At 43.2% G+C, this 15,430-nt stretch overlaps 1 protein-coding gene across 4 annotated transcripts in view; it reads left to right on the forward strand.

Annotated features, from left to right (window-relative positions):
- The first annotated feature begins 246 nt into the window (after positions 1–246).
- CNKSR3 (CNKSR family member 3) overlaps positions 247–15,430 on the forward strand; it is an 88,506-nt gene continuing 73,322 nt past the window's right edge. For 2 of the 4 annotated variants that reach the window (XM_077349119.1, XM_077349112.1), the window contains exon 1: positions 247–701. Coding sequence is in view for 2 of the 4 variants with exons in the window: in XM_077349112.1 (XP_077205227.1) it covers positions 650–701 (52 nt within the window). In the remaining 2 variants the exon portion in view is untranslated. Of the gene's footprint in view, positions 702–5,038; positions 5,274–15,430 lie in introns of those variants that run through there. The other 2 variants (XM_077349102.1, XM_077349130.1) reach the window with 2 other exon arrangements.

The following is a 15,430-nucleotide window of genomic DNA, read 5'->3' on the forward strand; positions in this document are numbered from 1 at the left end:
CATGTTAAAATCTGGATTGCTTCTTAAGAAAAGTATTTTTAAACCGTCCAGTTTTCAATATAAAAAAAAACAAAGAATCCTGCCTCCCACCCCGGACTTTCGGGATTGCTCAAAAGAAAACTCCCCCAACTCTGGGCAGCGTTTAAAACGACAAATGGGCGCACACTGGGCAAGCCCCCGCCTTGGGCTGGCGTGGGCGACGGCGGCCGCCTGTTCTGGGCTGGGCTCCGGTGCCTTTCAGAAGTGGCGCTCCAGCAGCCGGCAGGCGCCACAAGCCGAGTGCCCTCAGCCTAGTTCGCGGCGCCTCTCTCCCCTGCAGAGGGCAGCGCGCCTGCAGAGTCCGGAGCGACGGAAAGACACCCGGAAGGCGCGCCGCCAAGAGAAGCCCGACGGCGGCGAGGGCAGAGTTCCCAGCAGGAGCTCCCAGCACGTGGAGGAGGAGCCGCGGGCGGGCTCGGGCCGGGGAGGCGGAGCAGGAGGGCGGGCGACGGGCGCTCTGGTGGCTGCCTGCCTGCCTGTTTGCCTGCTTCCCGCGATGGGAGTCTGAAAGGGGGCGAGGGAGACAAGGGCGAGCTGAAGCAGGGCTGGGTCGGCGCCTGGCTTTGGGAGCTCTGGGGCGCAGAGTGTTCCGAGCCCTGGATCGAGGAGTATGGAGCCGGTTACCAAGTGGAGCCCTAAGCAAGTAGTGGAGTGGACGAAGGGTAAGGAAGAGAACTCCGGCTCGCTCCTCTCCTCTCCTCTCGGCTGCATCTGGGAGAGTCTCCTGCTTCAACCCCCCGCGCAGTTTCTGCTCTTCATGTCTTCTCCTCTCTCCGTACTTTCCCTTAGAACTGGCGGGTTTAGTTCAGCTCTCCTCCTCTTCTCTCCCCCCCCCCCCCCCCCGCTTTCGTCCTGTCCCGTTTCCACTGAGGGCACGTTTAGCAGCCTCATCAAAAGAGATCATGCTCTCTCTTCCATTAGCTATCGCTCTTAATCCGAAAAGTGCCTTGCGAGAGAGATCCAGTTCCTTGGCTATTAGCGACACGCGCGACTCTCAACTAGAAAATCCAGCCACTCGAGTGCAAACAAACAAGTCAGCCGGCAGCGGCCCTGGACAAGTTTTGCAGCCCGGGCTCAGGAGTTCGGGTTAAGAGATTTCTCCTCTTCTGGGATTTAGGCTGAGGGTGGGCTTCACATAGAGGCACACTTTGCTAAGTATTCCTGGGCTGATGGGGGTTATTTACAACCGAGAGCCACGTTCTAGCCGCTAGTATATAGGAGTATATAAAGGAATAAGGGTATTTTATCATGGGCTATAAAGGGAAAGGCACTGTGGTTAATGAAATCTTGATTCAACTCCACTTACATCACAGATGGAAGAGGGGCCTAATAGTGCCATCCTTGACTCATCTGGGGTTACTCCCAGGAAAGTGTTGTTGGGGAATTAGGGTCTTCCCCTCACAATAACCTGTTGAATTCATATAGAGTCTCAAAAGCTGTGATGACTCCAGAGATTTCCTTCTGAATACACTCTTCAACTTCTGGCTAACTATCATAGGTATACCATGACTCTGTAATATTATAAAAACAGCATTTTTAAATACTGGGTATCATCATTTAAAACTGTAAATGGTCGGTATGTTTTTTGGGGGAGAAATTGAATCCCTTTGAACTCCCTGGAGCATAGTTATGAGAAAACACATATAGCTTCATTTTCATGAGAGGCGAGAGATCCTTCCAAAGGGTTCCTTATATAGTTGGCTGTGTTCTCCTGCCCAAGCATTCCTGGCAGATGATCCAGTCAAATAGAGTGCAGTCTGTGATCATCTGTTTAGATTATAGTGTGCTGGAAGTTGAGGGCTGGTGGAACTGGGGCTATACCATGGTAGCATTCCTCCTCCTTTTGTGGTATTGTTTTGTCCATTTGTTTCCCCGTGTCTTTTGCAGGGTGCCCGGTTTCTTTCTATAAATTAGTTAGAGCAGGGGTAGTCAAACTGCGGCCCTCCAGATGTCCATGGACTACAATTCCCAGAAGCCCCTGCCAGCATTCACATTTGCTGGCAGGGGCTTCTGGGAATTGTAGTCCATGGACATCTGGAGGGCCGCAGTTTGACTACCCCTGAGTTAGGGGTTCAAAATAGATAAAGATCTTATACTGAACTATGGAAGGTTTGGGCCTTCTTCTTTCCTTTAGGCCCCATCCTCAATATTAGCATAAATTTGGCACGCCAGCGTATTGGAGGTGTATTTTTATGTGGCTAAATCATGAAAAATGATGGCTTGTTCAAGGCATGCTTACGTCTGGGGTCACAAATATGAGCATAGATCCCAGTCAATCTGTGTTGACTGATTTGGATTGGAATAGTGCAGTGATGTAGGCATCCTTGGAAGGTGTGTGTTGTTTTTGTTTTAATGTGGGAAAAGAGTGGGAAAGACTTGGACTCTTTGTATGAACCAAGTTAGATGAGTTAGATCAAGGGAGCTATTTCAGATCTTTCTTATGAAGAAATGACAGTTTTCTGTACTATTTTAAACAATTTTTCTTCTGTCATCAGTTCATAGTCTGAGGAAGAGTGCTTGCACTCGAAAGCTCATGCCTTAAATAAATCTTTGTTGGTCTTAAAGGTGCCACTGGACTCTGATTTTCTTCTGGTTTTACTGGCCAGTCTCGGTTCAAGCATTTGGAAATGTGTAGTTTCAGAGAAAATACATTATATTTTTAATTGCTTAGCTCTTTTTGACGTTTGTTGAACTGAACTGTGTCCCTTGGGCCTGCCCAGTTTTGTGTTGCTTGCTTATGCTTTGTTAGTAGAGTATGTGTACCATTAGAGTTCCCGAATAGACAGTTCTAATTCAAGTTAACCCTTCAATCAGCAATTAAGAAACAGATTTGGCCCAGTTCTTCCCCCCTGAATGGTTAAGGTTGGTTATCAAAGGTTGGTTATTCTTGTATAGAACACAGGTGTAAAAAAACTGTAGTTATATGGCATTTCCTAGTAATCAGAGGATTACTTGGATCATGAGAATGTCCTTGTATGTTTTAAGAATTCAGCTGATGACGTAGCTCTGGAGATTCCCTTTTATAGCTGTTTCGTTCAGTATGCAAAAAAAGCAATAACAAACCTCTTCAAAGCAAAACAAATTCTTGAGGGGGGGTTGGGTGGTGAAATGGAGGACTGTATGATGATGGGGTGGGGGGGGGGGAAGGGACTCCAGCAATTCTATTCTTATTATTTAAGAAGAGTTCAAAATCACACTCGTCATCCAGAGCCTTGCCGCATTTATGCCCTCTCCTGCCCTCCCCAGTACAAGTACGCAGGCAGCAGTTCATTAGCCTGGCGCACCAAAGGACTGGCATATTGCGTGGCCTGATAGCTGTGTACCAGCCACTTTTAGAAATGGTTGGGACAAGTTCAGCCTTGGGACTAGGAACTGTGGGCTTTTCATATATTTTGCAACACAGGTATTCCACCTAGAAGGAGAAGAAGAGTTGGTTCTTATATGCCACTTTCCCCTACCCAAAGGAGGCTCAAAGTGGCTTACAGTTGCCTTCCCATTCCTCTCCCCACAACAGACACCCTGTGGGGTGGGTGAGGTTGAGAGAGCCGTGATATTCACTGCTCGGTCAGAACAGCTTTATCAGTGCTGTGGTGAGCCCAAGGTCACCCAGGTGGCTGCATGTGGGGGGAGCGCAGAATCGAACCCGGCATGCCAGATTAGAAGTCTGCACTCCTAACCACTACACCAAACTGGCTCTCCAGCTTGAGGGAAAAAATCAGTATTTTTCAGATCTGGATATTAGAGAGCTGGACAAAATTGGTATTTCTGGTTAACCGGGTTTAAAAAAACAGTTGGATATTTGTATTTCCCCCCACCCCTTTTTTCCCATTCTGGGATTCTGATATTATTCAGATTCATTATTCTCTATGGGGGATCTTTCCAGAGGGTTGGTGATGCTGTCTTTTTTTTTTTTTTTTGAGCAAATGATGTCAAAATTGTAGCAGAGCTTCTATTGCCTTTCCATTAATCAACTCCCAAGTTTCAAATGAATTAGCCTTCTTGGACTCCTGAATAAGATGCTCTCAGCCATCCACAGTGGTTTTTTTTGTGGGGAAAATCCATGCTTTCTTCAGGGCAAAGAATATCCAAAGACACTGGGAAGACACAGACATGGAGTCAAATTAAATTAAAAGTCCTGGGAGCCTTAAAAGGTTGGCTTCCCATATTCCTGGTAGCTCCCGACTATTTGGGGGATTTTCAGTATTTTTCTTCCTACAAAAGATCTTTCTTGCCTCTCAACAATCTCCTTGCTAACAAAATCTGATTTGGCTCCTTCATCATCATTTAGTTCAGCACTGCACCAGACGCTTTTGAAGTCCTCCAGCAGTAGGATGTAACTCAAGTTCTCATTTTCCTGTCACATGATCTTGGAATATTTTTTCAGGTTCTGATCTGTTGCCAGGTGAATCGGGACATTTAGAGACCACTGTATTCAGGTACAGAGGTTCCATAAATGTATGGGAATGGCAAGGCCTGACATACAACCTTGGTTTGACCTCATGCCAGTTATCCATTGCATACACATTTAGGTAGAATGTTAGATAAGCAATATCTACTATATCTAAAGAGTTGTCTGTATCTCTCCTGAAAGTTATATTGCATTTTGTGTGTGAGCAGATGTTCAGATAAATAAAGAAGGAGTTTTTTATAGCATCAAATGAGCCTGGAAGTTGCTAATTATGAATCCTTTCAAATGATTTCTCATTGACTGGAAGAATTCTTTACATGTAGAGTTCTGTAGCTCACTGTCAGTATGAACATATAGCTTTTCACATGCTTTTAAATGACAACTGTGATATTCATAAGTAACTGAAGGGATTAGCATGTACCCATAAAGAGGCAGGGTTTCTCCTGCCAGCTTGTTGCCTCATTATGAACTTCTCAGGTATGATGTTGTATTAGAATACTTTTCAAGGTTCAACTATGAGGTCAGATTCACTTTGCGTGCATCAAATAAAATATAATCTGTTTTCTCAGATGGACTTTCTCTCATGCAGAGTGCCTACATCCATCAGAAAAGTTAAAGTGCCGACTGACAAAGCCAAGCCTTGATTGATTAGCAGAGGGCAGGCTAGAATAAACAGTACAAGAAAACAAAGCAAGTATGTCTCAGAACACACTGCAACAATACGACTGTGCAAACTGAAAAAGGCGAGTTTGCTCTTAATTAAATGAGGTTATAAACCTATGGGCACATGATAAAAAAAGAAGCCTGCAGAAAAGAGTAAGCTCAGGTACGTAATTTATTAAAGCCAAACACGCTGAGAGCCTTCCCAAGAGAGTTTAAGCTAATAGTGTGTCCATCTGTGGCAGGTTACGTGATTAAACTTTAATCATTCAGTTTGCACATTATGGCTGCAATCCAGTGCATGTTTCCACCGGGCCCTCATGCATGCTTTTATTTTTTTTCTGGACCTACACAAATTGCTGATTCTCCCTCATAGTGCTTAAGCTGGAATGTGTGTTGCTAGAACATCTATTTTTTTTAAAGTCTTGCCAAACTTCTGTTAATTCAACAATTTGATCTGCACTGTGGGGGCCTAATTTCACTTCTGGGTTCAGTGCTTCCTTGACTTTTGAAAAGCAGCAACAATTGTCTGTCTTCTTTTGAAGGCCTTGGTAACTAATAAGAGCTGATTATTTTATTGATTGATTTGATTTTTTATACCACCCTCCCGTACTGCTCAGGGCGGCTTACATGGAATGTCTTGGGGATATTATATAGAACATTGTAGATATAACTAACATAACATCGGCAACAATTTCAGCAGTGGTTATAAGATTAACAGAATATTGCAACTGGTTCAATTGAACAACAATTTAGATAGTGACAACAACTTTAACCGAACCCCAAGGGAGGCCAGATTCATTCAGGTCATGAGGGCATGTCTGGAGGGGAGGACCCACCGATGTTGTTGGGTTGGATTAGCCTCAATCAAATGCCTGGTGAAAAAAACGTTTATTGAAAAAAAAAGTTTATACATGAACTGAATGTACCTTTGAAACATACCTTGTTATGGTGTGACCTGGATATCACTGTGTCTTAAATCTGCATTTCTGATTGTTTATTTCGCGTGTTTACATATACGTGTTGGGTCGGGGTGGGTATGATCATTAAAAAGGTTGATACATGAACTGAATCTAAACTTAACAAGAACTTGTTGAAGCGTAACCTGATACAGTATATCTTGGATGCTCCTGTGTCTTGTCTTTTTAATCTATTTACATGCCTGATTATTGAATGTGTTTGGATATATATGTGTGTTGGAGTGGGGGGGGGGTGGCTTGATAACATTCATGCACTTTGGACAACTGCCCTAACTTGCCAGCAGTTAGCAGAAGGGTAGATAATGGCTTGAGTTCATGTTGTCTTCCATTGCCTGTGAATCTGCTGTGCTACAGAGCTGTGGGTAGATTAAAATGTAGGGCCCTTAAATGAAATTGCCTTTGGAACTGGGTCTAGCCTGGAGCTGGAGTTGTCCATCCCTATTCTATAACTAATTACTTTCAGACAAAAAGACCCGCTGTGCAACTGATGTAGCCTAGCAAACCACTAATGACAGTATATCAAAAAAGAAACAAATAGCAGCTATTTGTTATGACTACACTAATAAGAATAACTCCAGTACAGTTGTCTAAAATAAACTGTCTTGGAAGTTTATTTTTATTCATACCCTTCCTTTTACCCCACGTGGGAGACCAAATCTTCCATTTTCTCCTCACAACAGTCCCTGTGAGGTTGGTAATGCGGACTCAGCGTGTTTCTATGACAGAGTGAAGATTTGAACCTGGGTCTCCCAGACGCTGGTCTGACACTCTGTTATGTGGGTTGCTACTTGGGTCATTACCTGTACTGGTGAGTTGATAAATAATTGCTTTTAAAACAGTAAAAATAGAATTTTAAGTAAGTTTTGTAGCATATAATTCTTATTATTAAATTAATTCCCCCGTGTTAAACTGTTCCTTAGAACTAACAACTAACATGACCTATCATGGAATTGGAATTGAATACAAATGGACCACATTAAGGTCTATGCCAGTGGTTCTGAACCTGGGGGCTGGGATCCCTTTGGGGGTTGAATGACCCTTTCACGGGGATTGCGGCAAGGCAAGCAGCTTGGCTGGGGTAGGGGGTTGCCATCCACACTACAGCCTTGTGGAGTAGATCAAGATAGAGTGTTCATATGTCTGGAGCAGTGGAAGAGAGCGAGATCGGCATGGTGGGACAGAACGGAACTGAGAAACCCCGAGGAAAAAAACAATTTATATACAATCATGAACAGTGGATCTTCACGCCATTGGTCAGTTTCGGTTTAATTTCCGTGAAACAACACTTGCATAATTTTAAGGTTGGGGGTCACCACAACATGAGGAACTGTATTAAAGGGTTGTGGCATTAGGAAAGTTGAGGACCACTGGTCTATGCAATAACGGTCTCTTAAAACAAAACCCAGAACAAGTCACAGATAAATCAGTATATTGAAGCTTGCTTTTATGTGTAAAAGAGTAAAACAATATACAAGAATCATGTATATACTAAAGTGCAAACTGGATTTGTAGGTGGCTAAACAAAACTTTCCATCTCAGTGGATAACACTGTTCTCCCTACTACCAGCTATTGCTTTTGGAAATCTCTGAGCCTGCATTTAAATGTTCTTGCTTAGTGTCCTTGTACAATAGAATCCAAAACTAAATCTGTATATTGCCAGTTGCTTACCTCCCTGTAAATAGATGTACCAGAAGGGAGCCTTCCAGGACTTGTGGAGTGAATATCCCTCTTACCCACTGTTTCTTCCATTCCTTTTCTTAAACACCTCCATAGCCTCTATTCCTTTCCTATCTCATTCTCTCCTTATCATCCAACAACCTACATACAGTTATGTTTTCCCTATCTTCAGTTTTTTTGCCTTACCATGGCACCCTCTACCCAGGAAAACTATGGCTGCTTGCATTGCATCAAGGACAACCTGCAAGGATTTGCAAAGGGTATCCATTTTCCTCATCTCAGCTTTACTACACTATTTCCCTTTTCCCTCCACTGGTCAACTCCAATATCTTTAACCTTCTTTGCTACCTTCTGTTCTTTCCATTCACCCGCCAATCTTTTATCTGCCCCTCCATTTTTAGCTACACATATTATTTAGCTATTTCATTAATAGTCTACCTCTTTCCATGATAGGTACCCAAAGCAGCTTACATAATTCTCCTCTCCTTCTCAGAAAAACACAATGAGCAGTCTGACTGTCCCAAACTGGGAGTGAACAAGCCTGGGAAAGGGCCCCTCCTGCAGCTCACACTGGTCCCATCTCCAAAGAAGAAAAAGGAGAGGAAGAGGCAGTCTGCTTGGACCTGACTCTTCCTCCCAGAGGGGTGATGGAAGTGAAGAGGAGGAGGAAGAGCCACCTGCCTAGCCAATTGGCTGCTTTCCTCCAGGAAACATATGTGAATCGGAACACTGGAAGCTTGACTTCATTAATGGATTTAAACAGGTTTAGATCAGTCCATCAAACTACACATTTGAAAAGTTATCATACTGTACTAATTGTAATCTTAAGCAGAGTTAAACCCCTCTAAGCCTCCTGACTTCAAGAAAAGGGTGTAACTCTCTTTAGGCTTATACTGTCAATGTCCTACAAAACCTGTCTTTCTTAACTAGTCTTTGGGAAGCAAGGGGCAAAAAGAAGGGTCTTCCAAAGTCTGGGTTCTAAAGCCATGTGCCCACCTCTTTCAGGCCTGGCCTAGACAAGCAGCAGAATGAGGGGGTAAAATTCTGAAATGCCAACTGGGCTATACCACTTCAGGTATGTATGTTTGTGTGTGCGTGTGTATGGGAGGTTGTTTTGCCAGTTTTCATCTTACAGGAAATTATTAATGTGGAGAAACTTTCAGAAATGTCACCCTCTTATCTGCAGATGTACAATCCATTCTACTCTTTTAATTCTGTTGTATGGATGGACTAGGCCTCAGTACACATAACTCACAGATACAATCCATTCTACCCTTTTAATTCTGTTGTATGGATGGACTAGGCCTCAGTACACATAACTCACAGATAAGGGCCTCAGTGAGAGGTTTCGGGTCACAAATAAATTAATAGGTGCTGGGAGGTAAGCTTGTTCTGTTAAATTACTTAATTCACCCTTTAGATATTCTCGAAGTACCTCAAAGAAACAAATTTGAATGTCCCAGATATTGTCCCATTCAGTCCAAGTCTAGAACAATATAACTGAACAACACGAGGCTAGTTCTTGTGTTACCTTTGCAAAATAGGAGGAGCTGCAAAATGAGAGTCTGATTAGACAATATGTGACATGTGACTTGGGTTGCGGGAAACCTACCCCAACTTGTGTTTGAACATATGACCCAGCAAAGTGTGTGGGGATAAATTAGCTCCTGAGTGTGTGGTCATTGGCATAAGAGGCTTAATTGTTCCCTCCTTTCCTTCTAGCCAGTTTGGTGTAGTGGTTAGGAGTGCAGACTTCTAATCTGGCATGCCGGGTTTGATTCTGCACCTACCCACATGCAGCCAGCTGGGTGACCTTGGGCTCACCACAGCCCTGATAAAGCTGTTCTGACTGAGCAGTAATATCAGGGCTCTCTTAGCCGCACCGACCTCACAGGGTGTCTGTTGTGGGGAGAGGAAAGGGGACTGTAAGCCGCTTTGAGACTCCTTCGGGTAGAGAAAAGCAGCATATAAGAATCATAGAATCATAGAGTTGGAAGGGGCCATACAGGCCATCTAGTCCAACCCCCTGCTCAACGCAGGATCAGCCCAAAGCATCCTAAAGCATCCAAGAAAAGTGTGTATCCAACCTTTGCTTGAAGACTGCCAGTGAGGGGGAGCTCACCATCTCCTTAGGCAGCCTATTCCACTGCTGAACTACTCTGACTGTGAAAATTTTTTTCCTGATATCTATCCTATATTGTTGTACTTGTAGTTTAAACCCATTACTGTATGTCCTCTCCTCTGCAGCCAACGAGAACAGCATCCTGCCCTCCTCCAAATGACAACTTTTCCAATACTTAAAGAGGGTTATCATGTCCCCTTTCAACCTCCTTTTCTCCAGGCTGAACATTCCCAAGTCCCTCAACCTATCTTCATAGGTCCCTTGGCCCCAGATCATCCTCGTCGCTCTCCTCTGTACCCTTTCAATTTTATCTACGTCCTTCTTGAAGTGAGGCCTCCAGAACTGCACACAGTACTCCAGGTGTGGTCTGACCAGTGCCGTATACAATGGGACTATGACATCTTGTGATTTTGATGTGATGCCCCTGTTGATGCAGCCCAAAATGGCATTTGCCTTTTTTACTGCTGCATCACACTGCCTGCTCATGTTTAGTTTACAATCCACAAGTACCTCAAGATCTCATTCACACACAGTGTTACCTAGAAGCGTATCCCCCATCCAGTAGGCATGCTTTTCATTTTTCTGACCCAGATGCAGAACTTTACACTTACCTTTATTAAATTGCATCTTGTTCTTATTTTCCCATTTTTCCATTGTGTTTAGATCTCGTTGAACTCTGTCTCTAACTTCTGGAGTATTTGCCAGTCCTCCCAATTTGGTGTCATCTGCAAACTTGATGAGTAGTCCCTCCAGCCCCTCATCTAGATCATTAATAAATATGTTAAAAAGTACCGGGCCAAGCACCGAGCCCTGAGGTACCCCGCTACTGCAAGCACCGAGCCCTGAGGTACCCCGCTACTCACCTCTCTCCAGTCTGATGAAACACCATTGACAACAACTCTTTGAGTGCGGTTCTCTAACCAATTCCCTATCCACTTAACTATCTGAAAATCCAGATTGCAGTCCTTAAACTTAACCATCAGAACATCATGGGGAACCTTATCATAAGAACCAACTCTTCTTCTTCTAGTCTTGGCAGTAGCATGTATGAAAAGGATCTAGGAGTCTTAGTAGACCCCTCCCCCCACTTTTTAGAAGCTGTGTGCCGGTTCATACTTTAAAGGAGAGTTACATTGGGATTCCCCAAACCTAGCTTATGTTTAACCTGTCACCTAATTAGACTGTGATTACTTTTTCTACCTGGTAGGTAACATCACTGGGGCCTTTGCCATAGTTCCTCCCCTCTTAAGCCCCAGTTTCTTGGGGCTATAATGCTGTCAGGCTGCATAAGCAATTGAAGTTTATTTCCCAATACGTGCTGGATTTTAAATGTAGGTTAATGTGGAAAGAACAAAACCCATGTTATTAAGGCACCCATATTTGATGTCAGAACAAATCCATGTGGAGGGAGTGCATGAGCAGAACCAGGATTATGCTTGTCATGAACACACTCTGGTTTGCTTGTATCATCTGAACTGAGCCTATGAAAAGGTCAGAAGTTCACTAGTTCAAGTTTGGCTGGTATGCACGCATACATGATTACCCATCAGATTCATTTCTGGTCTGCTTCTGGTGGGAGAAACTGAAGATTCCCATTCTTTCCCTTGAAACCTTTAGTAAATGAATTGTGAGAGCACTATAGTGAATATACCCCTAAAGTTATTCTAGTAATATGTCACTTCAGTGTTTTATTGCAATGTATTTTGTGCTGTTTGTGATAGTATTCTGTATACTTCTCAGACACCTTCATTCTGTTATTGTCTGTCTTTCTTGTACCACAGCACAAAGAGCCCTTGTTTAAAAAAACATGGGTTTTTTGCTTTTCCCCCCCTGGCCATTGTTAGTAGTAACTGTAACACCCTTTCACTTTAGTGCATATGGCCATTTAGTCCCTCATGATACAATTGCATCACATCTGTTTACTCAGTAAAGCTGCAAAATATAGATGGGGCACAGAAATAGCCAGGAGTGCCACATGGGGCACCGGACTGTGTCTTCCGAACGCTTACTTGAGCGCACTTAACTGGTGTTGCTAGGTACTAAGTAACATAAGTCTAATTGTGCTGGTGTTGTTGCATTCCTATTTGTGAGTACTTCATTTCTCTCCTTTAGCACTGAAAGTGAAGCCTGTTAATTCTGCTGTAGAAGAATTTCCTTTGTTTCCTAGAGGTTAAAAATATATTGAAACCGCATTTGCGTAATAAGCCAGGAAATGCCTTTGAATGGATACTCTTTCACACTGTCTATTGTAGTTCTCAACAGGGCCAACCAACCCTATTGTCAAAGGCAGATTTTTGTTTTAAGTTGAAATTCATGGGAGATCAAGGAAACTGGCTTTTGCAGTTTCTAATGTCATTTCTGCAGACACCATGGCTACTGGGGGAAAATCTGAAGGGGAGATGGGTGTCTGTATTTTACTACTAGTTTATGGTTTACCACTAGTTTTTAGTTTTACCACTAGTTCATAGTTTCATAGGAATTCTGTTAATTTATATAGAATCATAGCATTGGAAGGGGCCATGCAGGTCATGTAGTCCCACGCTCTGCTCAATGCAGGATCAGCCTAAAGCATCAAGGATAAGTTTCTGTCCAGCCACTGTTTGAAGACTGCCAGTGAGGGGGAGCTCACCACCTCCTTAGGCAGTCAATTCCACTGTTGAACTCTGATTATGAATTTTCCCCCCTGATATTCAGCTGGTACTGTTCTACACATAATTTAAGGCCATTTCTGTAGAACCTATCCTCTGCTGCCAAGAGGAACTGTTCTCTGCTCTCCTTCAAGGGACAATCCTTCTAACACTTAGCAATTACCACCTATTCTTCAGGTTGAACATTCCCAAGCCCCTCAGTCTTTCCTCATAGGGCTTGGACCCCAGGGTCTGGACCATCTTCATTGTTCTCCTCTGCACCCTCTTAATTTTGTCCATATCTTTTTTGAAGTGGGGCTAATTGTGCACAGTACTCCAGGTATAGTCTACTCCAGACTTTTTCAACATTTTGACTGTGGAGGAGCTCTTGAAATACATTTTCTGGCTTTGAGAATCCCCAGAAATGATGTCGGCTGGCCATACCTCCCTGCCACAGCCCTTAGAAATGAAATACTTCTGGAAGTGACATCTCCACCCACACCTTTCACCCTCCTTTCATGTCCTTGGCAGGCTGGAGAGAAACAGATCCCCCATGCTATATCACAACTGCCCCCCTTTGATTTTTATACTGGAACTGTAGTTGGTTAGGCAGAGGAAGGTAGGGAAAGGGCAGGAAGACTCTTCCCAGTGGCACCTCAACTAGGCCATAGGGTCCCAACTTTCCACAGCATCGCCACATAACAAGGGCTGTGGCTTTGTTAGCTGCAAGGCTGAGCCATGTGATACTGGGGGTGGGGGGAGGAGGAGGCAGGGCCCTTCCAGCATAGCCATTATGGGCCAGCCTTATTCTGAGGGCTGCTGTCTTTTTCTCTCCTGCCTCCCTCAGCTGAGCTCCCCACCAAAACCCAGCTCCCCCTCCCCGCTCTCAAGAACTCACTGACTTTTAAGGCAGGATAGGAACATCTGCCAAGGAGCACAAGTGGACTTCTGGTTGGGAATCCCTGGTCCACCGTGTCTGTTGATTTGTCCTTTAAAACCAAAGGTGAACATTTAATCAAAATGTTTGTGTGTTGTTTTTTTTAACAAAGGCAGAATGAATTTGTAAAGAAAATAAAAAATAATAGAAACATGCAGGTGTGGAGACTTTGAGTGATGGGAATGGATTCCATGCTAATGAGAAAGGAGTAGTACTGGAGGTTAGTGCCTGAATAAACTGAAGAAGAAGAAGAAGCAGTCTTACTGTGAAGGCAGACCCAAGACTTGAATAACTTCCCATTGAGTCATGAGCGAAAGCCTACTTGGGATGAGGTCTTACTCATGAGAAGGGAGGAGAAAGGGAAAGGGATGGGTTGGAGAGAGCTGCCTATATGAAAATTAGCATAAGGAAGGAGAGGCCTAGGATGCTCCTGAGCTGCCCTGGGCCAGAACAGGAGTATTTCTTGTGAGGTCTGAAGGTTCCTGCTGAGTTTTATGTATGTGTGTCACACAGGAGGACTGTTTTCAAATAATTATTTATAGTGGCCTGTTTTAAGACGACAAACATTCCTTTTGAATCATATATGTTTTGGTGTGCACTCCTTTTCCCAAAATCTTCCAGACTGTGGGTGGGGACACAAAACCACAATCAAATGTTTTAGATTTTTCCTAAGTTAACAGGAATGCCAGAAAATCTATTTGCATGGTTTCTTATATATTTTCTTCTCATATTTTGTTGATATGTACCTATTTAGTATTAGCATGAATTCAGTCCCTAATAATTTGTTGCTTATTCTCAAATTGGAAAGCAACGGGAAGAATTGCTGCAACATCTTCAGGAAACTATATTTTGTGGGAAGGTCTCATTTCTCCATCCCCCTTTCCCTTCCCATCTTCTCTTCTTGCAGAATTTAACTGCTCATTATTGCAGGAACAAATGGGGATGTGATCTACAATTATTTTATCTTGTTGGTGTTGCCATTGAGTTGCAACTGACTTATGGCAACCCTTTGGAGTTTTCAAGGCAAGAGGCATTCAGAGGTCTCTCGTCTGAATACTAGTCAGGGCTTGATCCTGCTTAGCTTCCAAGATCTGATGAGATCAGGCTAGTCAGGACTATCCGGTGTTCTTTTTTCTCCCTCCTCTCAATTTCATCACTGCAGAGTGACTTCACTGCTGAATACTGAGCAGTCAAAGATACTCCAAGATATTTTGGTGCCCAAGACTGAAAATCCATGTGGTCTCTTTCTATAGTGGTAAAATATAATAGTAGTGGAGTTGACTTTCAGTTGCACTCAAAATGTTTTCACTTAATGGTAAATCCATGTAAGGCCAGGTAAGGCAATTAAGATTCAATGCAACTAAGTGTAAAATGATATGTATTGAGACAAAATTTCAGTGTTGCATATGTAGCAATGAATTCTGAACTGTTGGTGTTTAATGGACATGGTGATCTTGATGTCATGGTGGGTAGCTTATTGAACCCAGGTGAAGGTGATAAAAAAGGGAAAATTTATTCTGCGGATGCAACCTTATTTGTTCTCATGACCAATCAAGTTGATGGGAAGAACAGACAAAATGAAGTACTACTTCAAACAGTTCACCATTGATTTATGGAACTCACCACCAAGTTGCAGTCATGGCTGCTAGTTTAAAGGGCTTTTTAAAAAAGATGATAAATATTCATGTAGGTTAGGTCTTTTAATGACAACTAGCTGTAATGTCTAAAAGAAGCACACTTGTTTAGAAACCGTGTATCTTTGACCACGAGATGCAAAAGTAAGATTTTAATTTAAAGGAGATTTGTTATCTTGTTAACCACTGCGGCTAATCCAGAATGCTGAATTAGATGGCCCGTTGGTCTGAACTAACAATGTCATATTATTTGAACTGGTTCTCAGTCATTGCCTATACTGTTTTATAAATTGGTTTTGAAGCTTTGCTTTTGAAGGGAAAAAGTGAAAAAATAGAGTTGACTAA

Source organism: Paroedura picta, chromosome 1, assembly GCF_049243985.1.
Source record: "Paroedura picta isolate Pp20150507F chromosome 1, Ppicta_v3.0, whole genome shotgun sequence".
NCBI lineage: Eukaryota > Metazoa > Chordata > Lepidosauria > Squamata > Gekkonidae > Paroedura > Paroedura picta.